General features: G+C 47.8%; 6 protein-coding genes across 6 annotated transcripts; 5 read left to right on the top strand and 1 right to left on the bottom strand.

The window, feature by feature from the left end:
* Positions 1–10,470: 10,470 nt before the first annotated feature.
* Positions 10,471–11,262, top strand: YALI1_C10860g (uncharacterized protein; the record flags this gene model as incomplete). Its single annotated transcript, XM_501584.3, has 1 exon — positions 10,471–11,262. The coding sequence occupies one exon, from the start codon at positions 10,471–10,473 to the stop codon at positions 11,260–11,262; it is 792 nt and encodes a 263-aa protein (XP_501584.1).
* A 4,597-nt stretch (positions 11,263–15,859) lies between these two features.
* On the top strand, positions 15,860–17,539 carry YALI1_C10806g (uncharacterized protein; the record flags this gene model as incomplete). The annotated part of the gene is made up of 1 exon (XM_501583.3): positions 15,860–17,539. The coding sequence occupies one exon, from the start codon at positions 15,860–15,862 to the stop codon at positions 17,537–17,539; it is 1,680 nt and encodes a 559-aa protein (XP_501583.3).
* A 115-nt stretch (positions 17,540–17,654) lies between these two features.
* Positions 17,655–19,315, top strand: YALI1_C10787g (uncharacterized protein; the record flags this gene model as incomplete). The annotated part of the gene is made up of 2 exons (XM_068282246.1): positions 17,655–17,660; positions 17,708–19,315. The coding sequence occupies 2 exons, from the start codon at positions 17,655–17,657 to the stop codon at positions 19,313–19,315; spliced, it is 1,614 nt and encodes a 537-aa protein (XP_068138347.1).
* An 890-nt stretch (positions 19,316–20,205) lies between these two features.
* On the top strand, positions 20,206–21,312 carry YALI1_C10762g (uncharacterized protein; the record flags this gene model as incomplete). The annotated part of the gene is made up of 1 exon (XM_501582.3): positions 20,206–21,312. One exon carries the CDS (start codon positions 20,206–20,208, stop codon positions 21,310–21,312), a length of 1,107 nt encoding a protein of 368 aa, XP_501582.1.
* Positions 21,313–21,776: 464 nt separating this feature from the next.
* Positions 21,777–23,470, bottom strand: YALI1_C10730g (66S preribosome component MAK16; the record flags this gene model as incomplete). Its single annotated transcript, XM_501581.3, has 2 exons — positions 21,777–22,697; positions 23,453–23,470. 2 exons carry the CDS (start codon positions 23,468–23,470, stop codon positions 21,777–21,779), a joined length of 939 nt encoding a protein of 312 aa, XP_501581.1.
* A 755-nt stretch (positions 23,471–24,225) lies between these two features.
* YALI1_C10718g (uncharacterized protein) lies at positions 24,226–24,790 on the top strand (the record flags this gene model as incomplete). Its single annotated transcript, XM_501580.3, has 2 exons — positions 24,226–24,417; positions 24,656–24,790. The coding sequence occupies 2 exons, from the start codon at positions 24,226–24,228 to the stop codon at positions 24,788–24,790; spliced, it is 327 nt and encodes a 108-aa protein (XP_501580.1).
* Between the last annotated feature and the right edge of the window lie 216 nt (positions 24,791–25,006).

Here is a 25,006-nt window from a genome sequence, read left to right as displayed (position 1 = left end):
GGCAGCAGCTCGTATTTGTTGTTTTGTTTTAATTCCGGCATTCCATTCACATTCAATAATCACAAACATTTGCATTTGCATGGGTGTAGACAGTGTAGCTCCGGTGCACGGCACTATTCTTATTGACATCCATAAGTATAAGGTTGAGACTAGTCGGGGTTTGAACTCTGTTGTCTCTATTCTCAACAAATTTACTTGACTTTCGGGCAAAGCAGCCACCTTGCTGCATGATGATAAAACCAGAAAAGAAAAGGGACATAAAGATGCCATCATTAACTTGAAAAAAACGCAACCATCCGTCGGTGCCACGAGATGAATAAGCTGACTGACTACTTCAAGCGACGTAACTATGACAGGGCCATGATCTTCAACACAGCCCACAAACAAACAAACGAAGAGACACTTTTTGTTGTCATATGATAGGATATATCCCCACAATCCCCCTCCCTCTCCGTAGCTGTCTTCTGTAGCCAATAAATCCAGAATTGTATCTGTTATGAGACCCGATACAAGGTGGATATACAGCACAATGGAAACAATACACAGGTGAGTGAGAGTACGACAAAGAAGCAGCAGCTAATCCCGAGGAGCTGCTTCGGCTTGTTCTGAATTTTCACAAGACGTAATTGACTTGCTATACAAGTTATTGGAGAAAGATACATCTATAGAGTTTCGGCAAGTTTTACGAGTATTCCAACGGAACCTGGTTCTTAAGGACGTGATCTGTATGTTCAATGCTACCAAATAGGAACCGAAAGATTCTTCATTGTACAGACTTGTCACCGGTCACAACACGAATACACAACTTACCTACAGACAGTGGAGAAACTCTGGAGGGAGGTGTTAAAACTTTGATAGATTCAACGTTCCTTAGCCGCTTTCTAGGAAACACACAATAGGGTCAGTCTGAACTGCTCGTTGTGGATACCATTTCCATGCTTAGGAGCTGGTGAATTCCGTGAACTGACCGAACTCCAACTTTCCAACCCGCCGCTATTTGAATCCCTGGAGGAGATTTGGTGAGTGAAAATATAAGCTACATGGCTTGGTAAGAAGATCACTTGTTTGGTACTGTACTGTACTGTACTGAAGTTGAAAGCCATCCTATAGTGACCGACATTTAGTTCTTTGTCAACCTGCAGGGCTCCAAGCTGATTACTGACGGCACCTGTGGACTATTGTTTTGAGCCTCCACCTGACACTTTATTGCGGTCTGAGAGATGGGCTACTACTATGCGGTGGTCACGCAGTTGCCCGGAGTGACTGCAATGTGATATATTCGCAGATTATTAACTGCTCTGTCCACGGTCTACATTGCTATACCGTATAAGCAAGTCTTTAGCACCTCCCCATTAGCGTACGCAGCCTCACGCAACACACGAAGCCCACTTTTGTCGCTACAGACTCCAATTTTCGCCAGTTGCACCGTATGATACTCCGACTATGCCTGCGCAAGTTTCGGCATACAGAATTAATCTCTGATTTACTCCAACCGTCATCCTGCTGAGTCACCCCCACTTTGACCCTAACCACTAGTGTTGGGGGCCCGATTCCGGCACTAAAGCGCCTAGTAGGCGTCCAAGACTTGCTAACCAAACACGGCACGTGTTCCTGACGTTCCTGGACTTCCCAGATCCGATTCGGTTGTTCCTGATAGACCTAAACTGGCCCTGGTACCTGCTGAAGGTACAAGCACATACTCCTTTGCAATAGACCCTCTGAGACTATCTCAAATGAGCTTTAGGTGGCTTGACTACCCCTGCCTAGAACTGGTATCTAACCATCAGCACTGGTGCGGTACCTGACATCAATAGCCCAACAGACAGAAACAATGTATGTACGAGTTCTGTACACCAGTGACGCAAATAAACACACAAAGACATGCCCAAATATATACACAAACTAGAGACACACGACGATTTCCCACCCCCACAATATCTCACCCCTGTCATTGACTACCACCGGGATCATCACGTCAACATTTTCCAAATTGTGTGTTTATATTTTGTATTTTTTTGCGTTTGATATTAATTCGGCAATGCACCCAGATGGAACTGCAAGGAACCAATATTATAATACATGGGGCTAGTCACGTGACGGCCACCTGGAAACCTGGCAAAGAGGAATGAGGGGCGTTTTGCCGAGTGTTATAGCTACAAGGAGGGTGTCTACAGTCTCTACAGCCTCTACAGTCTCCACAAAGTCTCTACAGTCTCCACAAAGTGTCCAGAGTTGCTGTTCCAACAAAGACAGGACAGGTACAATGTATATATCTGATATATTGTCTTTGTGTGTCTTTCGGGGTTTGCAAGTAGCCTCTGGTGGCGGAAAAAAGTGGATACTGTTGCAACACCTCTGGAGTGGATCGCATGTGTACGGAACGGCTAATCTACTGTACAGGTTGGTCTTGTAGTTGATCTGGTTCCTGGCATCTTGTATCTATAGGGAGGCTGTATATAATGATGAGACAGGTTGGTTTGGACCGGACCGGTTTGGTTGGATTGCATCTGGTTAAGGCTGCTCGTCCTGGTGACTTCTCAGCTACCTTTCTTTGCTTGCCCCAGGTCCTACCCCGCTATGAGATCATAAGATATTTGGCATCAGGCTCGATAATAGTCGGTGTGAAGACCCCGGCGACGAGCTACGACCAAAACGTCAATAACTAACGCCGCCCACGTGACCCCATGCCCCCACCACCGCGCACATTCCTTCTCCGTCCGTACGTGGGCCATCTAAGACTGTCTTATCTGCGGATGCAGGATGGTGCCTGGCTATCTGAGTTAGTTTTTCGAAATACGAGGGTGGGATTGGTCCAATCACACGCGCAAGCTCAGGGTATGTGCCAAATGAAAAATAAAAATAAAAAAGGCACTAAAAGTGAGTGATATATGCCTTTTCGAGAGAAACCTTTACAGACAATGTTACCATATCCGTAATAATGACCAACGGAAGCCAAAAGCAAGCTCACCAAGGATATCGCGGACATATGGCCACGGTGACAAACGGTTAGTCAAGTCTGGGGAGATGGGGGGGCGGACTAAAGCCGACGTCAGTAGAGAGACGGTAGGGCCATTGTTCGAGCAACAGTGCAACAACCCGGCAACAAATGAGAATGTCAGATTCTCCATCAGCTATGCAAAGACAAATGACCGGACCCCGCTGCACCAGCAGCAACAAAGACCTCGCCTTGTCTATACGTCTTACTACTTGAATGACAATGCAACCAGCCCTGTCTCTCAATCCTAAAGTGCCAACTGCGAACCTGCATAATCGGTACTGGTGGTGGACTCTGGAAGATAGGCTCGTCTTACAGCCGCGAAGAGAGAGCAGTTTGAGCCGAAATATGGAACTAGTTGGACGCAAGGAGGAGAATACGAGCAGGGCTAAAGTTTTGAAGAAGACGCTTGAGGAGCAAGTTTACGGCTACGGCAACTGAAAAAGGTTGGACCTTTGAATACTCGTCTTGTCCTCGTTGACATCTGTCTTTTGGGGGACTCCAGATCCAATTCCGAGCTGTTGGAGCCGAACTAAGCCCGATGCTCGTCGTCGGACCCCTGCAATGAGCCTAACTTAGATAATACAGGTGGATGTGTGTCTCAAAGTCGGTAGATATTTGTGGTACAAAGTTGTGGAGTCGATTAAGAGAAATAGATGGTCCAGTTGATCTTTTTGTACTCTTGGTATTTTGCACAAGCTGTGTGATTTCCGTTTTGTATCCATCTCTATCTACTCCCCTTGAGCCTATTGTCGTCCGAATATCATGACGTCAGGGGAGATGAAACCCAAACTACGTCTTAGTTGGGACTCACAACCACGTTGGTTAAGGTTGTCGATTGTTGATGAACTAAGTTCAAGTACTTTAGTGTGGAGTATAACTATATGCATCGAGAGTGGATCTATGTCGATCCCGTAGCTCCAAACACCCGAACGAGATGTGATTGTGTGCACGTGACGAGCTCTGAGGTCGGTACACAACCCAGATTAGTTATTAGTTCCCATCCCTTGCACACATCTCTCCAAAAACGCACTCTTGCCAAAACGCCCTCTCCAAGACCCACTCTCGTATTCAGGCAGATGCTGACAAACTGGCCAAACAAGAAGAATAACATGTGCATGACAATCGTTTGTTTGTGTTTCATAATAAATGCTAAAAAAAAAAAGGGTAGAGGAGACTTGAGGGGTGTCAGCGGGAGGGGAGATATTGAAGGGTAGAGATTTTGAACAAATACGAGACAAAGCTGGTGGTTATTCCCGTCACGAGGTGTCAATTATCCATATTTTCCCGTATTTCTACCTTCTTCTCATCACCTCGAGATTCGCTCTTTCTGAAGAGGGAAAACAAATTGGAGGAGCAAAATAAAAACATTCATGCTGCTCCTCAGAAAACCCAGCAAAAGCAAACATGGACCCTCGGGTACGTACATAGTCTTCCCGCGCTTCTGCGCCTCTTTCCATTGTAACCAATCTGCAGTGACGAACACTTTTTTTCTTGAGCAAGGAATACCGACCTGGACGATCATCTGAGCGTCGTGGAGAGACAAATGCACCATTGATCGAATCTGCTCGGGATAATCTACAGTATATTTGCTAGTTGCTGTCACTTCTCGCCGTCCGTTATTGTTCTACAGCCGACTCAAATTTGCTGCTGCCCGCATCTCCACCAAAGTTTCGTTCCTTTGCCTGGGACCGTGAGTAGATGCACGTGATGCGAGATACAACAAGAATCTGGTGGGGTACGTGCAGACTAGAGCTTGGAGGTACAGGACAGTGTGCATCTGCATTTGGACAAGACCTGGTTATGTGGTTTGCGGGCGACTAACAATGGCAAAAGGGGTAACAAGGGTCTCGTTCGAATCACCCCGATGGGGGGAGTCTAATGATGGACTCCTCGCGCTTTCATCTTGTCTACAAACCGAGATGTCTGCCACATCAGCCATGCACATGTACCCCGCTCAAATACTACAACGGCACCAGCTGGAAAGGAATGACGAGCTCCTCCAGCTAACCATGACTCAGTCGGTACCTCGTATCAACAACTCCGCTCAATGTGCTCACTGCAGAGTGCATGATGGTGGAGTTTGTGGCACCAGCTACGGAGTACTAGTATCTACTGAAGGGGCACAGGCACATCCAGAGAGACGGACCCTCACGCGCGCGAGGTCCCTATTGCCTCACGTGAGTGCGCAATCGTCTTTAAAACGACCTCTCTCCTCCGTTATTTTTATTATCGCCAACCGTGAAATTATTCATCCCGTCTACTTTTTGGCATCCAAACTCTGCAGCAGATTTACCCTGCCGGAACCTTGATGCTATGCAAAGAAACCTTTATTAGACACATAGTTAATTGTGGCGCAGTATAAAGAATGCAGGAACGTGGTTGTGCGAGGCCCATTGTTGCCGTGAGGGAGTGCATTGTGAATGAAACAAGCCGGATCACCGACCGAGAGACATGGGAGGAGAAGTGGGTCTTGGGGGGGGTTCATGTGACTGGGTCCATCGTAGGTTACTATCTCGTGAGGGGGGAGGGGATCCACGGCTGTGTATTCTCAAGGCGTATTCAGGAATGTTTCAGATACAGTTAGAGACATGGTTAGGGACTAAAGAGATGGACATTGGTATGCTTTGGAGTGTTTGAGAGATATCTAAGCCTGGACGGTCACGTATAAGGCTCCAAGTGTGTTTCTTGGTGGAGATAAAGTGCCATGGAAGACGTATTAAGAGGTGGGTGTACGGGGAGCCTGGTGAACTTGTCTCGGACCTGAGTCATTTCTGTCTATGGTGCGAGCACTTGAAACACCCTGTTGATCAACAGACAATTATTTCACAGTAGCGACGTTTTATGTCTCTACTAGAGTCTCAGTATGATTTGGTATACTCGAGTGTCTGAAACAAGTTCCCTTCTCACAATTTCAGCTGATATAATGTCGGCGCTCAGCCGTGCCTTCGGTCCTTGTCCAAGTAGACTAAGACTCACTGGATAAGTGCAGTGGCTGGAGTTGGAAGTAAATCAGGGCAGTGGTTGCTGCTTTACCCATGCCACTTGAAGTTCACTGTCCAACAGCTTCTCTTGGCGCCCTAGGCTACCCGACAGCCTCTGCACTGGGCTACATTCTGGCCGGTCCCCCTTTATCCTACAAGTAGTGATACGACGCTAGCCACCAGAGCGGGATGTAGTGGCTTGGTACGGGCGGAAGAAGATGTTGAGAGACGGCTGCCAAACGCCGTTGAGGACTGGGTGCAGCCGCTACCGCCTGTTTTTGGTCTTGTTGTTCTGATCTTGTCCTTCTTGACCCGGATATGTGTAGCAAACAAGAGGAGACGGGGCCGTTTTTTTTGGGGCTCCGCTGTGAAACATTGCAACCGCATAAAATGTGGGCCAGGTTAACCAGTTACGTGAAGACGAGAGTCTTAGTCGCTTCCTGTTGCAAGAAGTGAGCTGGATGCGTAGTTTGGGGAGAATATTATGACAAATCACTATTTTGATCCTAATATAGAGTATCAGATGAGATAATTGGCGGTTAAAACCAACTTTATCTCGAAATCTGGGCTTCTCTATGTCATTATATGTGAAGTATACTGCCCTTCTTCTGCTGACCTAGAGTAACCACCACAGAACACCCTGCCCGGTACAAGAGACCTCCCACAAAGTCCCCTTGAGTACCACTCCAACCCTCCAGTCGCTCTTATTCTCCACCCGGAGTCGTGTTATCTCTAACTTGGTTCATTATGGACTTCCGGCTCTAGTGATTCCTTCTGCATGCCGAAGTCAACTAATGTCAAGTAAAGTTCAACTAAAATAAGAAACCCATAAAGCAGGGACTTATCTGGAAAATTACGCATGGCTCGACCAGAAGTTGATATTATCGGTTTCAAAGCTTCAAAGAGTTTCAATGTGACCCTGACATATGTTTATGTCATATAACACAGCCTCTTCAATCCACCTTTTTGTCACCTCCATTAGCCGAACTAGAAGCTAGAAGTTTTTGATCCGAGATGGGTCATCTTTTGTAGACATACGCAGATCTAGTCAAATACCGATCTGATTTAAAAAATAATTCCTCCATGGACTCCTTCTGGTAGGAAGTCGTCATTTGAAGCCAATCCGTCTTGTTCGATACTCAACTACATTGCTCATGACGGGTAAAACAATTGAAACACTGCCAGGACCCTAAGGATCTGCTAGACCAGCATCAGCATCACCTCAAGGTGCAGGGTCATAGTTCAGACTAGGCAATAGCATGTAGTATGACGTCGTCGTTCGGCTGATGTTACGTGACTGCAAGATATCTGACACCTGCGACTCCTGTAGGTACTGTAAGGTCTTGACGTCTCCTTGATGACAGACCTTCTTGCTGTCTTAGATTTATGACATGTAACCTACTGTAACAGAATATTTGTAAACCTGCCTGGTCTTTGTTCAGGCTGACATCTCCCGGGCAGCAACAGTCCACCACCCTAGCCCCCACTAGCTCGATTGTTAGACTACCGGGCGCGCCTAGGGTGATAGTTGCATTATGAGGGTCGGAGAAGTCGGCGACCTGTCACGTGAAATTGGATACGCTTCAGCTTCTCAGCGTAGTATTGGTTTGCCTGTGTTTGAAGTACTGGAGGAGTGAAGTTTGGGGTATGTAGAGAGGTTTGAATGCTGGAGATCAATGAAGGGTTCAACATGGTGACATAATCGGCTCTTAAGTCTTTTATTATGATATCATTAGTACAAATTCATACATATTAGATTCACACCTTCATCTGTAGGCTACAGTCACGTATCTGTAGTGCACTTGCGCCCGCACTAGCATAGGACCATCTCTAACATGTCTCCGCTTGTCCACTTGTTACTTCTCTTGCAAAACCAGTCGCCTTCTATTTGCGCAACTTGTAATCTCGGCTTCCGCTCTTTGTCACCTCGTAAACCTGACCCATCCCCTTGGTTGCCTCGATCTAGCGTTTCTAAAGTTCTGCCCCCGTTGCACCGCGAAAAATCGCCCTTTTAGCGTGTTGGATCGAAATACTACCCTGAGGAAGGGGTTTGGAGTGGAAGCTGAGATTCGAAAGATTGGAAACTGCCTACTTGCACCTCTATTATAGGCTTCAAACATGCTATGATGGTCTGTTAGTGATTCGCGATCCAGATGTGTAGACATGTGGCTGTTTGCGTGACCCAATTCCTGTCTTTCAGATCACTTTGATCAACTGTGCCTGCCATTGAGTCCACATCTACGACCCTGGATAGACTATCCGTGCGTGCCGCCCACATTGACAAGCTGCTAGCGTGTTTTTAGCGGAGGATGAGGCTCAGTTAGTGGAGAAGGCTAATCGGGGAAAGATCACGCGTGTGTCCGAGGACGAGAAAGTCACGTTGGAGGCTATCAAAGATGTTCCCTAGATCATTTCATCTCGACTAATTCAATCTCCGAACTCGGATTTAGGATAGCTCTTCTGAATCCAAAGTTAGACCCATTCTCGCAAGTCTGTCTCCGAACAATCTGTCCCTTACCGCTAGTTTCAAACTAGTGAGAAATAGTGGGAATCTTAGCGGGAGCAAAACGCACTTATTTAGAGTGCTCCACTTAGTGGGTCTAGGCAGTCTAGAGTTAGCTGCCTTGGTTGTTACAACTCAGCTCCACATACACATATTGCAGGGTTGTAGCATGATATGGAGACGACTTGGACCCAGGGACGCAATGATATATCACGCGATGCATATAAAAGGAAGCTAGTGGGATGTGACAGATCACCTGATCTGACGTTTTCTTGTGACTCCCTGTCCTCCAATGCACATGAGAGCTCCAGGTGCTAAAAATCGTTCCTAGTCTAGTTAGCCGCCGTATGTCTACTCACAGCAGACTAAGTAAGCTACATCGTTGTAGTTACTTTGTATATGCAGAAAAAAATAGGCCGAACTGAGTTGACCAACTAAAGTAGCGTGGAGTTTACCAATTGTGGGGATAAAGAGAAACAGACAACGGGAGCCGCTAGAGCCCTTTTGTGACGATGAAGAGCCCAAAGGAGAATCAGGGTCGCTTGTTATTGACTCACGTGATGCTCTTCTGAAACCGGAACTCTCAAAAAGAATGAGCAGAACAGGGGGCAGGTGCAAGACAGACAAACCGGCATGAGTTTCCAAGATACGACCTCAGGGGTCAACAAGGCTGTGCCCTGTGGGTCCAATTTCCTACGGCCTGAAATAGTGACTCCATTGTGTTAGTGTCATAAGACAATCAGTCTACCCGGCAGCACAGTTATGTACAATATAAGGGTCTGGAGAGCCACATGGGGAAGCACTAGGCTTGAGTAGCTGAGCTAACCATCTGGGGTTGCGAGACTAAGTAAATGAACGTCCAATGATCCGATAATGCAGGCTTGTACTGGAGATGTGGGTGTTTTTACCGAGCTGGGTCGTAGTGGTTGAATATGAGCCGAGGTGTTTCAAGCAAGGCCAAGGGTACAAGCGGGTCATATTGGTCAGGGACGGAGAAAGTCGACCTAGAATCTGTCTAGAACTTGTTAGTACAGTACCTCTATACTTCTTTTCATCTTCTCCACTTTTGACAGCATGTATATGTTTTTGAGGGCTCCTTTGAAGGGCTCCACCATCCCTGGCGTCGTGTACAAGTAAAAGTACAAGTATCTAATCTAAAGGAGAACCTTTTAAGACCATTTTGGTTTCCCTCATCTCATTTATGTCGAAATGGATCACTTTTCAACTCTCTCACAAATTATCTCGAAATCAGTCTATACACAGTCCATTGAGCGCTCATACTTGTACTTGTAACAGGACTGTCTGGAGACACGAAACCACCGAAACCACAAAAGTCGCCAGGAATGGGTTCCAATATTGATTACTAAGCCAACATATCGTCCTCCGAAACCCCACTTGCTTCTTGGCGACTCTTAGATCAGTATTGCTCAGCCCTTAGTTTCATCCTCCTGACTGTAGAAGATAGCACTCCCAAAACGCCTCCCAAAAATACTTCTGCAAACTCTAAAAGTCAGCTGGTGGGTAGTTATCTCGAGCTGCAGACATGCCCCAAGGAAGCAGAGACCACCAGACGATTCAGAAAATGCACTATATTTTAATGGTACACTAACTATTATACTCTCTCACCCAAAAACAAGTCGAAATCTCCACCTCCTCCTCCTGTCACTCATTTCAAATTGCCACCAATTTAGATTCCCCTAACCCTACGAACATAAGCCAGATGGACTCCTTGGCTTGTTGATCCCCAGTCATAATCTGTGATTGGAGAAAGATTTTGCTTAGGTAACTGCGTCATGTGATTAATCACGTGATTTAGAGTCGTTAGTGGGAAAAATCGACGTCTCAAGCTCCATTTTCGCATCTGAAAAGTGCACGTCCAGTGCGCTCATATGCTGCGCTACCCCTACCCTAATTAACTCAGTCCCACCTTATCTCCAAACCACTCACCACTACACTCGGCATACACGACACTAACAACCAACACTACCATGAGCTGGAATGGATTCAAAAAGGCGATGAACCGGGCGGGCACGTCGGTGATGATGAAGACGGGCCACGTGGAGAAGACGGTGGACCGGGAGTTCGAGACCGAGGAGCGTCGATATCGAACCATGGAGACGGCGTCCACCAAGCTGAACAAGGAGGCCAAGGGCTTTCTGGACTCGCTGCGAGCCATGACGTCGTCGCAGACGCGAATCGCAGAGACCATTGATGCGTTTTACGGCGACGCTGGCACCCGGGACGGCATTTCCAAGTACTACTTGCAGGCTGTCCAGGAACTGGATGCCGAGACCGTCAAGGCTCTGGATGGCCCCTACCGAGAGACGGTGCTGGATCCCATCACGCGATTTTGTGCTTACTTCACTGACATTAACGAGGCCATCAAAAAGCGAAACCACAAGCTGATGGACTACGATGCTCTGAGACACAAGACCAAGAAGTTGATTGAAAAGCCCAGCAACGATGCCGCGCGTCTTCCTCAGGCAGAGAAGGAAGAGCAGATGGCCAAGGAAATGTACTCTCAGATCAACAACCAGCTGATTGAGGAGCTGCCCCAGCTGATCGACCTGCGGGTTCCTTACCTGGATCCCTCGTTCGAGGCTCTCGTCAAGATCCAGCTGCGATTCTGTACAGAGTCGTATACCCGTCTGGCGCAGGTGCAGCAGTATCTGGACGCCAGCAGTCGAGAGGAATACGCTAACGGCCAGTTGGACGCCAAGGTGGAGGATCTACTGCAGAACATGAGAGAGTTGAGCATTACTAGTTTGGGAACTAAATAGGCTCATCGAATTCATACAATGAATGAGCGGGCCTATTGAGCAAACTCATCTGCTTGTAGTGAGTGTGCCATGGTCTGGTAGGCTGTTGGCCGGCAAGACGGTTTTCGCTAACCCATGCGTTTGGAAGCGCAGAGTGGACGAGTATGTATAATGAATATATGATAAGCATGAAGTCGAAGGGATAGCGTGTTTGACCGAGAGAGTGGTATAGACGAGGACTACTGGTTGTTCCTTTGCTCGTCTTGCTGTGGTTGTTATTAGCAGTGTTGAAAGGTTGATCAGCTGCTACTAACAAGCCATTTGCAACTTTCATGTTGTTCACAAGGAGACCAAGAAAGACTCACAGTCGAACGTTGGTGTTGTTCGAATCGATGTCTCTCTTTGTTGTGCTTTTAACAGTCTTTGGACAATGTTTAGCGTATCTATCTTTGGAGCCAGGATTGAAGATAAGAGCGGCACACAATAGAACTAACTAGAAGACTATAACCAGAAGATACGGTCCACGAGTGGTCTCTTGGTCATTCAAGTCTTGTAAAAATTCCTCATTCGAACTTTTAGCTGTAATCTAAGCTCTTTCTGGCCCCACTTACCACTATCAAGCCCATGATAAGCTAGAGAATTTACTACAAGTACAGAACTGGTACAGCGTAATGTAGTAAACTGTTAATCTAGTAAATCTTCGGTTAACCAAATATCGAGGACAATATTAGCCCAGAGTGTGTGAAACAGCTAGCCTGGTTCTTGTATAGGAACGAATAACTAGGCCAAGGACGTATAGCAATTTTAGCGTGGACCAAATTACCACATGGTGCGGTTCTGAGACTGCAGTATGTCACAAAGACTTGTCAATTGAAGAACTGGACTCTTCTTTAGTTTCTAGCTACCTTCTAGAAGTATAGATTGTTCCATGGAGGGTCTCTAGTCTCTTCGTCTTAGTAGTTATTGAGCTGTATGTACAGCAACAAGACCAGTGTTCTGAGAGGTCTTGGTAGAGGAAGAGTTGACATTACCATTTAGTCATGTGTTAGGGACATTTGTGCACAGTCCTACTGACAGCTATACTCCTCAAAATCTCTCCCCACACCATGCTCTCTTTTCAATACTTCCTGTTTAACTTTCGTATAGCGCCGGGAGCCAAGATCTACTGTGCTGATAGAGCAGGCTACTGCAACGGAGGGGAAGTAACCTGAACACACGTGTTTCAAAATCACCTGATTATCTCGAGTTCCACGGAAGTTTTTTGCAAAGACGCTCAACTTTGGGAGAGACTAGTACCGGTACGAGAAGGTCTATAGCCCACACCACTGGGCTAGATTGCTCGCGGACTGAAAGGGAAGAGAGAGAGTGGGCGACACAAGGGAGTTTTTTAAACTGAGGTTAACGCTCGTTTTCAACATTGTTTTGTACTTTCATACTTACTAAGCCATAATACGGAGTGATGGTGAGGATTCATGTCAGTGTCTGGTTGGGCTTGCTTTCTTTAGACGTGTTTCACAAGTAGGGATGGTGCTCCAGGGAAGTCTCATGAGCAATGAGGTCATTTTGTTGGCCAATGAAACTTCTCCAAACTCCCACGGAGGTTTCATGTTCGTCCATCTATGCTCGGTTTATCATATTCACCGAGACTACGCACCACACTGACACATGTAGATAGCCCGATCGGAGAGCACTGACAAGACAAAGAGTCTATAGTGCGAATATGTTACGGAATTACTTCCAAACAAAGAAGTCTGTGAGTCCAGTTAACTTTGGCAGAGACCCGGAACATGCAAAAGTCAGCTCCTCGTATTGTACTGTAGGACTGTATGGTCACAGCACTACAACCTAGATACGATCTACATGCCATACACTGACATTTCCTGATTCAATCACTCTTATCTCAGATCCCTCCACCGAGTCCAGACTATCTATTCCTGGCTCCATATTATGCCTCCACTCGTCTATCCCTACCGCCCACAACTCTTGTCAGAATATCCACTCTTTGGCCACGATCTAGGTAAAATAATTATCTACCATTCTGACCCTGGCTTGGCCGATCATGACTGTGTCGGAGGCCTTGGTACATTTACTACTGTCTCGTGCAGTAGTGCCAGTTGGGCAAGGATACTGAAGTCTTAGCAAGGAGACTTTTGACGAGCTATTTCCGAAAACAGTAGTAGTATCACTACAATTTTCATCCAAGAGTCTCATCTCACTCTCAAAATTGACCCTGCTACCCCACACTGGCATATCTACGAGCTCGCAAACTGCTCATCCAAGTTGGATGCTGCACAAGCACGTCATCTTTAGCGTATATCTACGGACCATAGCACCCTAAAAGCTGGCATACTTCAGCCCTGTCACCGTCGAGCTGTCATTGCTGCCCAGATGCGGATAACTGGCGGAAAGAGCCGGTAACAGACGGCCCGAAAGGCTTAGTTGGAGGAAGAGAGGTAGCCAGGGAGAACACAACAGGTGATTCAGAGGCGGTAAAGAGAAACGGAGTTCAAATTCGGTATCTTCAGAGTCGCACAATTCCAACCATATAGATATGGTCTCCATAGAATGAGTACTACCCACGTATATCAATATCGAAAACCCCACTTCAAACTTTTCATAAACTGTCAAACAACCTGTCAAACAACCCACTTATTGATTATGGACGAAGAAATACCGCCCATTTACATTTGGGTTACGACAACTGACGACAAGAGACCCAAAAGTCCCTTGTCTGCCCTTCTAAACATGACTTTTCTTGGCCCACCATGGTGTCAATTCCACTAAGCGAACAACCCTAGCTGGATAAGTGCTTGTTGAACAAAGAGACTAAGAGTAACTAGTTTGTGGTTAAACAACTTCCTTGTCCAGATGAACGTCGATGTCTGTGACCTTGTTGCTGATGCCATGTCTCACCACTGGGCTTCTGTACAAATATTATTGTTGAGCAATGTACGAGTACGAGTGTACGATGCACACACTGGACCCAGATTGGTATCCCTTCCGCTGGAACGTGATTGTCTGTTTAGTTGTTGTTGGCTGAACATCATAGTAGGCCTTACCCGTCCCGGTTTCTCCGTTTTATGTGTTTTTCTCTTTCTTCCGTGTAGTTATCTTTGGTCTATGATGTTTTCACATGTCTGATGACATTTCGGATAGCCTTTCATATACAGCCAATATGGATATCAAGAGAGATCAGCACAACGGTTCTTAGCCGACAAACGCTAAAAAGTTCCTCGCGTTTCACGTGCGCGCGATATCGCCGGAAATTGCCAAGTAAGAGGTTTAGGAATGAAGCGTGTGTGAGTGTCGAAGCAAAGGCGAAAGCTTTTGGTGTTAGTTGTAGCAGCCACTATATGGAAATAGACGCGTCGACGCGTCTTGTGCGTTTCTGGTTCCTATTATAAGGTTAACTAAAAGCAACCAAATAGTTGGAGAGTTAAGTGAGTCAGAGTCAGTAAATCAGTAGAGTCATGTAAAACCAAGTAGATCCAAGTATCGGTAATAGTACGAACTCCACAGGCTTCAACACTACATTTACTACACTACAAGTAGCACTCAATCGTACAATCTGTTCATCTCGCTCACAGACCTCTCCCTTTATACAATATACACCAATGTCTCGTCCCTGCCGATAATTAATATCTCTACAGTACATACTGTAGCGATCCAAGACTAATGAGAGCGCCCTTGCAGGGATAATAATGATACGGCCGGCTACAAGCGAGTGGTGTCTGTCCAGTTGGTCACGTGATTGTCCCCAGACCATTTTAAGCCACACATGTAGCCCCTGACTAAGACTTGGCCGCCCAGCAATGTTTTCCTGCTTACCCCTGAAATCTACGTCAGTGCCTCGCCATGCGTGTCCCGCAATACAGGTGTTTAGGGTCTGAAAAAGCAACTTCAAAACAGAGTGGGCCAGTAATATGGGGGTTTGAGACATGCTGCGGAATGCACAGCCTACGGAGAATGGCCCTCGAGGTTTGTACTGTCTCAAACGAGACACTTTGCGTCCCAAACGGGCCACACAATAATTTCACATACCTCCCCAGATCGGACATGATGTTTAGGTTGCACTAGAACCTGGTGTTTGAAGGTCCCTTGTAGATCTCGTAAGAGAGATATTAGCACCGAAGAAAACGGTGCATCGTGTTGAAATAGTCGCTCTTCGATTGTGCAAAAAAAACCAGCTATCGAAATGCCCTCATCGTGCCGTTATCGCAATATTAAACCGTGAGCGAATAATACGCCAAAAAATACGCGCATATTTTTAGGAGCTCTTTTTTTTATTTAGGTTGGCGTATCAAGTGGGTAACAAAGGGGAAGAGTGTGTGTTTGGAGGAGTGTCTAAAGCAGTGTTGCATAGCCCAGATCAGGGCGAAAATCAGACAATACATTTTCGGGCACGTGATTGATTTCCTCCCGCTGTCGGATCTCCAATAGCTCTTTTCTGGCGCGTTTGGTAGCGTCCCTCGATCCACATCACCATGGCAACATACAGTCCAAACCTTAATCATGCAGAATCAAAACAAGACTTGCATGGAAGGTGTGTAGAAGTGTGGGAGATGGACACGACTCTTCCAATTGACATATCGAGTGAAATTCGACATCTAGCGACACTATGGAGCACTTCACTGCGCACGATGGGTCGTTCCAGTTTCCGGACTCGCTTTTCCCCGAGGTCCAGACGCCGTATCCGGCTCTTCCGGCTGCTCCCACTGACAAAATCGACACTCTCAAAGCGGTCTACCAAACGAGCATAGTGGCCACCCAGACCGGTCAGGGCTCGTCACAGCATCTTTCGCAGTTCTTCCGATGGGCCCGGGATGTTCTGGATCTCCACGAGCTCCACTATGGCCTTGGAGAGGCAGAGGTTGCGTTTGCCAAGACGGTCGTTCAACACACAGCATACTCGGAGAGCTCAGAAGGCGCGAAAAGTCCGTTTACAGGCGCAGCACACTATCTTCTGGGTCTGTCTTCGTTGTTTGGAAGCAGCGATGCTTCTGGCGGCTCAGCTGCTGCTCTAGAGCACTTCAAAATGGCTGCAGCCAACGGATTTGCCAGATCGTACTACCGTCTGGCGGTGGAATTTGAATCACGAGGCGACGCAGTTCATTGGAAAGAGTGTTTGGATCGGGGAGCGGCCAAGGGAGACTCTGCATGCTGCTTCAGACTGGCCATGGCTCTGTTTCAGGGCCAACTAGGTCTGCAGAGAGATCCCAATCTTGCTTACGAACTACTACAATCAGCTGCTCGAGTCTCAGATCCCGATTCACCCCAACCCAGTTATGTTCTCGGCCTGCTGTTGCTGGGAGAGCTACCTGCTATCCGTATAGATGGATGTGCCGAGCTGGAGGATGCTGTTTCCAACCCTACAGCACAGACGTCTCATATGGCCTTCAAGAACCTGGAACGGTCAGCCTGGCTGGGATTCGCCCCTGCTCAGATCCGCATGGGACGTGCCTGGCAGGGAGGAGGAAAGGGATTCGATTCGGCTATTGCTCTGCGGTACTTTCACCATGCTTCCAGACACTACCTGTACCAGTGCTGGAGACAGAAAGATGTGTCTCAAACCAGTGGAGAAGCCGAGTTGGAGGTCTCCAAGTGGTTTCTGTCGGGCTGCGAGATGCATCTGGAGGCAAACGAGCCCTGGGCCTTCCGTTTTGGTCATGTTGCAGCCCAGGCCGGCAATACTACTGCTGAATTTGCTCTCGGGTACTTCTATGAGGTGGGTATCTCTGTCAAAAAGAGCACTGTTGACGCCAAATACTGGTACACGGAGGCTCTTCGACATGGATTCACTGAGGCACGTAACCGTATTGACCAGATGGAGGAGTCTCCTCTAGATAAGAGTCATCATCAGAAGCGTTTGTCTCTGCGAAGAAGTAATACCAAGCGCTTGAAGGACGAGTTTAAAGAGAAGCTGCGAAGTGGGCGGGGCGGCAGACCTCTGAGATCCTATTCTGTTGCCGATCCCGAGAATCAGGCAGCTGACAACCGAGCTGGGGAAGTCTCTCTCGAGTTGGAGGAGGTAGAGGAGGGTGTCGAGGAGGGTTCAACACTGGATAAGGCTGAGGATGCCAAGGAAGCTTCGGGAGACGCATCTGATGTCGCCGACCTCACTGTCCCAGTTGGATCGGTCATGGCGAGTCTTCAAAATCTCCAGATGAAGGACACCTCTCAATCTGCCGACAGAATGCTGGACAGAATCAAGGAGATGAAACTGGAAGAGGAGAGGAGGCTAGAGGAGGAGAAGGCGGCTAGAGGGGGAGAAGCGGCTAGAGGAGGAGAAAGCGGCTGAGGGGAAAGGGCTAGAGGGGAAAGCGGCTTGAGGAGGGAGAAGGCAGAAGCTGAAAGGAAACAGCGGGAGGAGGAAGAGAGGCAGCGACTCATTGAACAGGCCAGACAGGAGGAAAATGCGCGTCGAGAGCTCGAGGCCAAACGACTTGCTGAGGCGCTGGAGAGGGAGAGACTTGAAGAGGAGCAAAGGTTGGAGCGAGAGAGGTTAGAGAAGGAACAACAAGAGCAAGAGGAAAAGGAAAGACACGAACAGCAAGAGCGAGCAGAGAGAGAAAGACAAGAGGCGGTGAGAAAACACAACCTCAACAAGGAACGATTTTCTGATGCCTCTACCGAGTCTTCTGTTGAGCAGTCCCCCACACCTTCTCCTGATACACTTACCTCCATATCAATGGAAGAGCAGCTGCAAGAAGCAGAGAGAATCCACAAGGAGGAGCAGCGACGACTACGGAAGGAACACAAGCGAGCACTCAAGAAACGGGCTCAAAGTGAACGTCTTTCGGCTCCCGTTAAACCTCCTCCCCCTCCTCCTACTATTCCCACATCTGCTCCTGACCTGAGACGTGAAAAGATGCTTCAGAATGTCAGACAACGGGTTTCGTCCGAGAGTGTGAACACCGTCACGAGTGCAAGCAATAGTACTCCACCCGCACCTACCGAGTCTGCTCCTCTTCCTCCTCCCCAGCGACACAAACATCGTGTTTCCAGTATGATTCTTGACTCCGATGTGGCAAATGCCAACCACAACAACAGCGACGGATCTACACCTACCACTCCAATTACACCTCTCACGGCCTCCCTTAGAGACATTGTCATTCCCCCTTCCGATTCCAGCAGTCGGTCTACTACGCCTCATTCGGGTCACTCTACACCCCGAAAACCTGTTTCCAGAAGCGGAACAGACACGGATCTGGCCGGAAGAGTGGTGATGAACAATATGGCTTCTCCGGAGCGTCGTGGAAGACGCCATGAGCGAGCCAGAACCTCCTACGATATTTCTGCTGACATGGAAACTCCTCCAAGATTGTGTTCTCCTGCACATGTGGGAGCTGCAGGAGGAGCTGCAGGGGGCAAACGGCTTGTTTCCACACCTGCAGGGGTCGGATCTGCTCCTTCCACGCCTGGAATGGGTCCTGGCTCAGGTCCTTATGCCGATTACTCTCCTCCTGTGCCTCCCAAGGACTCTCCCTTTGACAGATCGACCTATTTCGACCGGTCCATCTCGCCCACTAAGAACAGAGCAGGCTCCCCCTCTGGCCGCGTCAGCAGTCTGTCTGCTGTCGAGATTTCAAACAAACTGAAGAAGTTTGCCGGCAAGATTGTACCTTCCTCACCTCCCAAACGAGGTGCCGAGTTTGAAAGCCCGTCCAGAAGCATGTCACCAGTCAAGGACCGAGTGGCGTCCTCACCTAACCCTGGACGGCCCATGTCGGCTCTATCTGGCCATTCGGACACCTCCCGATCGTCTTCTCCTGTCGATTCCATCATGTCACATTCTCGTTCGTCCACTATGATGACCTCTTCCTCGGGATCTTCAGGTAACAGTATGCTCTCGGGCTTCATTCCCAACATGAGCATGCCCAGTATGCCAAACGTGAAACTGCCCAGGGCCAGCAGCCCCCTCAAAAACCCGCTGTCGGCTAAAGATTTGCAACACACTCCGGTCGAGCCTGCTCCCCCTAGAATTCTGCATGGAACAGGCAAAGGACCAAGGACGTTTGAAGAGATGGGCATTAATCCGGTGACCAAGGAGGCCGACGATTGTGTTATTATGTAATGTATGATATCAGTATTTAATCATAGTGCGGCGAGTAGGAGCTACTTGCAGGTGCGTAGAGGGCTGTTTGTAGTCATCGCACTGAGCCAGAAGATGAGATGAAGTGTCTGGACGAAGAGCCAGCTCCTACGAATCCAGATGTTCAGATGGACCCAGCTTCTTTTCTACTTACTTGCTGAACTCAGGTATCACTTCCGGCTGCTTTCATACGTGTTACGGTATTCACTGTTGACATCATTTGACGCATGTTACCATTACTTGAAGAGTACTTGAAGATAAGTCAGCTGGGGGTGACTTCGTCATTCCTGAACCATTAAAAAGGAGTGGGGCAGACCAAGTGATGGAGAGATAGCTATTTATTAAAAATGAAGTAAAATCAGCAACACAGCATCTACAAATGAGCCGGGTTAAGGGTTCTGTCGTTCCAATTGAGTTGCTGCATTAGTTAGGACTTGCGTTCCGAAGACAGTGCGGCTCGGAAATTTCCAAGGACCGTCTGTGCGGCTCAGATATTGTTTGCCAGGCTTTCGGGAGTGTCAATAAATGGCATATTTGCTAGAAAAAAGTCGACTTTCCAGGTTCCCAAGTTGATTGTAGGGGAGTTATTGTATCATGACCAGCTTTTTTAGTGCTATTTTCTTCTTTGAGATGCTCTTTTTAGCATCCCGAATTTCCACACTAACCGATGTTCGGTACCTTAGCGAGCACGAATAAATAAGCCGCACAGTAGATCCGACTAGACACCGCGACTTGACATGATTGACGCAAACCATGTGGAGACTCAACCTCAAGGCATCATGGTGTTTGGGGTATAAAAGGGGGCGCGAAGACCTCTCTCAAGTCCCTATCAACACTCAACTCAACCCACTACAACCACAACTACTACAACTATGAAGGTCCTTCTTGTTCTTTACGATGCTGGCTCCCATGCCAAGGATGAGCCCAAGCTGCTTGGATGCACCGAGAACGAGCTCGGTATCAGAGACTGGCTCGAGTCTCAGGGACATACCCTTGTAACTACGTCTTCCAAGGACGGTGCCGACTCTGTCCTCGACAAGGAGATTGTCGATGCCGATGTAGTCATCACCACCCCCTTTCATCCTGGATACATCAACAAGGAGCGAATCGACAAAGCCAAGAAGCTCAAGATTTGCATCACTGCTGGTGTCGGCTCTGACCACGTCGATCTCGACGCTGCCAACGCCCGAGATATTGCTGTTCTCGAAGTCACCGGCTCCAATGTCCAGTCTGTTGCCGAGCACGTTATCATGACCATGTTGGTCCTGGTGCGAAACTTTGTCCCTGCTCACGAGCAGATCATCTCTGGCGGTTGGGACGTTGCTGCTGTTGCCAAGGACTCATACGATCTCGAGGGTAAGGTCATCGGCACCGTTGGAGGAGGCCGAATTGGCCAGCGAGTGCTCAAGCGATGCAAGCCCTTCGACCCCATGGAGATGCTCTACTACGACTATCAGGCCATGCCAGCTGACGTTGAGAAGGAGATTGGATGTCGTCGAGTCGAGTCTCTCGAGGAGATGCTCTCTCTTTGTGACGTGGTCACCATCAACTGCCCTCTGCACGCTTCCACCAAGGGCCTGTTCAACAAAGAGCTCATCTCGCACATGAAGGATGGTGCCTGGCTCGTTAACACCGCTCGAGGAGCCATTTGTGTCACCGAGGACATTGTCGAGGCTCTCGAGTCCGGTAAGATCCGAGGTTACGGCGGAGACGTTTGGTTCCCCCAGCCTGCCCCTAAGGACCACCCCTGGAGAACCATGCGAAACAAGTACGGGGGAGGAAACGCCATGACTCCTCATATCTCCGGAACTTCCATCGACGCCCAGGGCCGATATGCCGAGGGCACCAAGAAGATCCTTGAGGTTTTCTTTTCTGGAAAGCAGGATTATCGACCCCAGGACATTATCTGCATCAATGGTCACTACGGCACAAAAGCTTACGGAGATGACAAGGAGCACAAGGAGCACCAGCTCAAGTAAATATATATAGCTAGAAACATATCTCGTTGTTGCTTAGATACTTGTACTACGACTTGTCTCTCAACCTCTATTTACTGTCGCTCGACCTCTATTTAAGGCGTTTATCTCCCTCTAAACGTAGTCCATAGCAGCCTATGATTATTCGTATCAACCATTATTTAGTAATTTTGTACTTGGAATAGTGAAGGCACGTTTCTCCCTAACATCGGAGCCCAATCATTGCTTCAATTCACATTGTCATGAAGAGATAGGTCAAGCAAGCAAGACTTCATACAGAAATTCAATGATTACAAGTACTGCAATAAAGATCACCCATACTTCTGATGTCTGACTGCAAAGACGTTCTGTTTATCTCTCCTTAAGATAGTGAAGTAGCTGACATCTTTCCACTACAAACGCTCTCAAACAAGTCAGTATTTCTATACATTACATTTTTCCTCCGTCTATGCTCCTTCTCAGTGTATCTACCAGTCCACCATTTGCTTTTCCTTCTCGCCATTGTCCTCCTCGTATTCGACCTCCACGCTGGGACCCTTTCGCTTCTTGGTCTTGGGCTTGGGCTTCTTACCGTCAGCAGCAGCCTTTCGCTTCTTAGGCTTCTCGTCCTCGGAGTCGGTATCAGTCTCGTCCTCAGAGGCATCGGTCTCGTCTCCAGACTCGTCACTGCTTCCACCCAGCCACTTTTCAAGGTCCTCCAGCTCCACAAGATCGTCATCGTCTTCCTCATCCTCGACATATTCAACCTCTCCACCCTCTTCCTCTTCGTCCTCCTCTTCCTCTTCCTCTTCGTCCTCATCTTCCTTGTTGGCTCCCTCGACGCCCTCGAGCACCTTCTTCCACACCTTTTCGTCCACGTTGAGAGGGTTCTCGCCGTATGCTCCGCTCTTGAGACGGTCCAGCAGCTCCTTCTCAATGGCCTTTTCCACCTTGGCAGCAGCCAGAGCCTTTCGCTCTCGGGTAGCCTCTCGTCGCTTCACCTTGGGAGCCACACCAACATAATGGGTATCCTCCTCCTTCATGGCAATACGTCGCTCAGCAACAGCCACTTGGGTGAGACGAGTCAGACGCTGCTTGCACTTGTCAACCAGGAACTCATTCCAGTAAATGAGATGCTCGTCAATCTGCTCCAGGGCCCGCTTGTAGTTTTTGGACAGTCGGATCCGCTCCCACCACTTATTGGGGGTGTGCACTCGCTCAGCAGTCTTCATGTAAAGGTATAATCGGCCGTTGACCCGTCGAACGGTGGCGTATTTGGAGTTGGCGAGAGGGCAAGACTTGCGCTCGCAGATGCCGGTAACGTTGTACTCGTTCTTGCAGAAATCCTGGCCTTTGCCGGTTTTCAGCTTGAACGAGCAGAATTGGTCGTTTAGAATTTCCCAGATGAGCTGTGTTAGTAGGAACGAGCAGTCGTGGGCAGCCTAACTGCCGGTGGACAATAATCTATAGTGTTTCAACTGATATCTCGGTTCAGCTTGTGATTTAGTCGCACTCGGAAAGCATATTGTAGAGCTCAGGTTCAGTTATAGCAGGTCGCAGACCGACTCAGACCGACTCAGACCGACTCAGACCGAACCTTTAGAGACTGTAGACGGTAAAATCCGAAACAGCTCGAAAAAATGTTCATAGAGTCTTCTTTCAGGTGATGGCACAGTGTTGCCGAACGTCTCATGGACAGCGTTCATGATGGAGACTAGGAGAATGGACGAGGTCGACAAGGACGTTTGAGATTTGATTTGAAGCAGATTTGGAGCACGCTTGAATGTTCTAGCGTCTGCAGATAGCATAGTATCGCGGACAGTTCCAACAGAAGCATACACACATTCCTGAGGTCTGTGTAGCAGTACAGCCGTACCAACCACATACGTAGCCTGTAGTACAGTTTCCACATCAAGGAAAACACATAGCTCTTCTCCAACATTCAAAATAGCATCGAAATCGCTCTTCCAATGCTTCACCCCTTCTTTATCTCGTCACAAATCCGTCCACCACCTCCTCTGTCTAACAACCGCCTTGAGTGATCGGTAAAGTACCTGCCAAAAGCCATATAGATCCGGATTTTTCCACTTTTCCACTCTGTTGCACTTCTTTCCAGCCCAAAAGAACCTCCCTTGGGCGCTTCCATCTTTCCATCGATACTCACATCGTCACTCGCCGACATTGTGAATGTGTAGTTATGCTTGAAAAATTCGTGATCAGACTTTCAATCTTTCTAATTTTTTTGGCTCTTGCAGATTTCTCAAACTCTATTTCAGGTTATGAGCAGTTTAGAGAAAGTAACCTAAATTGTCTCGTTTGTGGTTGGCCAGAGTAGTTAGTAAGCAAACACAGTTCTTGAATAAAACACTCTCCAGCCAAAAATAGGGCACCTTTTAGCAACGTGCCGTTTTCGTAATACATTTTGGTCACGTGATCTCCGTTCTCTGCATGGATTATGCAAACACTAGGTGATTGGTGGAAGGTAAGGGAAGGGGACGTTCTACACTTGTGGAGAGAGAGGTAGTAGATGGAGGGGAACTGGGTGTGGTTGTATATACACATTACTGAGAAATATGTGACTGCAGTTGTTGTTTTTTGGATATCATGGAATTAATGGTGGTAAATGTATCACCAAGTCAGTAGTCTTTATTAGTTGAAAAGACTTGGTAGTCTCATCTATAGAGTGTAACTAATACTTGAAGATGTATAGTAACTCTACAGAATGCACGGTGGAAGAGCTTTCAACCATGAAGTGATACTGGGGGCTATTCGAAGCTATATAAACAAGCCTGCTAAATCTTCCTCCTTTTCAAAGGCTCCACATCGTCTAGTGTCGTACTGTCTTCTTTGCCACCTTCTTAGGGAGCTCTGATAAAGTTCGATAGTGAAACTTCTGGCATCGACTTTTGGTATCACTCTGACACGAACAATCACACAATGTCTAGACACCATCCCGATCTGGTGCTGTGCATGAAGCAGAGCGGCACTCGTGTGGGCCGTCTGTGTGAAAAGTGCGACGGCAAGTGCCCTGTCTGCGACTCGTTTGTGCGACCTACCACCTTGGTCAAGGTCTGTGATGAGTGCAGTTTTGGCAAGTTGGAGGATCGGTGTATTATTTGCGACGGATATGTGAGTACATTCAAGGCACCCACGGAAGACTTGCTGAAGGCGTGAATTGAGTGCGGTGAGATGGAGACGCCGAGGAGATGAGACACACGTGTCTGAGGAGGGTTTCTAAGCTCCGATGTGGTCAATGAACACCAAAAGCTCGTGAATGATTCTTGGACCCTCGAGATCAACTGTGAAGTGACTATATCGCGTTCTTAAGGATTTTTTCTCATTACTTTCGCTTACCATACTAACACAGGCGGTGGCGGACGCTTATTACTGCTTTGAATGCACACGACTGGAAAAGGACAGAGATGGCTGTCCGAAGATCATCAACGTCGGAGGCAGCCGGACGGACCTGCATTTCCAGAGAAAGAAGGAGGGACAGAGGTAATCCACTGTTGTATATTATTAATTTATTCTTAGGTGAACGAACTCGGGCGAAGCCCAAGTGATTGGATCTGTAATTATAAGTGTGTAGCCGCAGTCTGTGAACATTTCAATTCAAGTTACAAGTCACAGCTTCTCCCTAGTAGGTACGTCTATGTTGTGCTAAACTGTATACATCTTGTCCTGGCATCTACGATACTACAAGTTCATAAATCATTTT

This window comes from Yarrowia lipolytica, chromosome 1C (genome assembly GCF_001761485.1).
Source record: "Yarrowia lipolytica chromosome 1C, complete sequence".
NCBI classification, from domain to species: domain Eukaryota; kingdom Fungi; phylum Ascomycota; class Dipodascomycetes; order Dipodascales; genus Yarrowia; species Yarrowia lipolytica.
The sequence above is the reverse complement of the archived record's forward strand: the minus strand, read 5'-3'. Positions and strand labels throughout refer to the sequence as shown.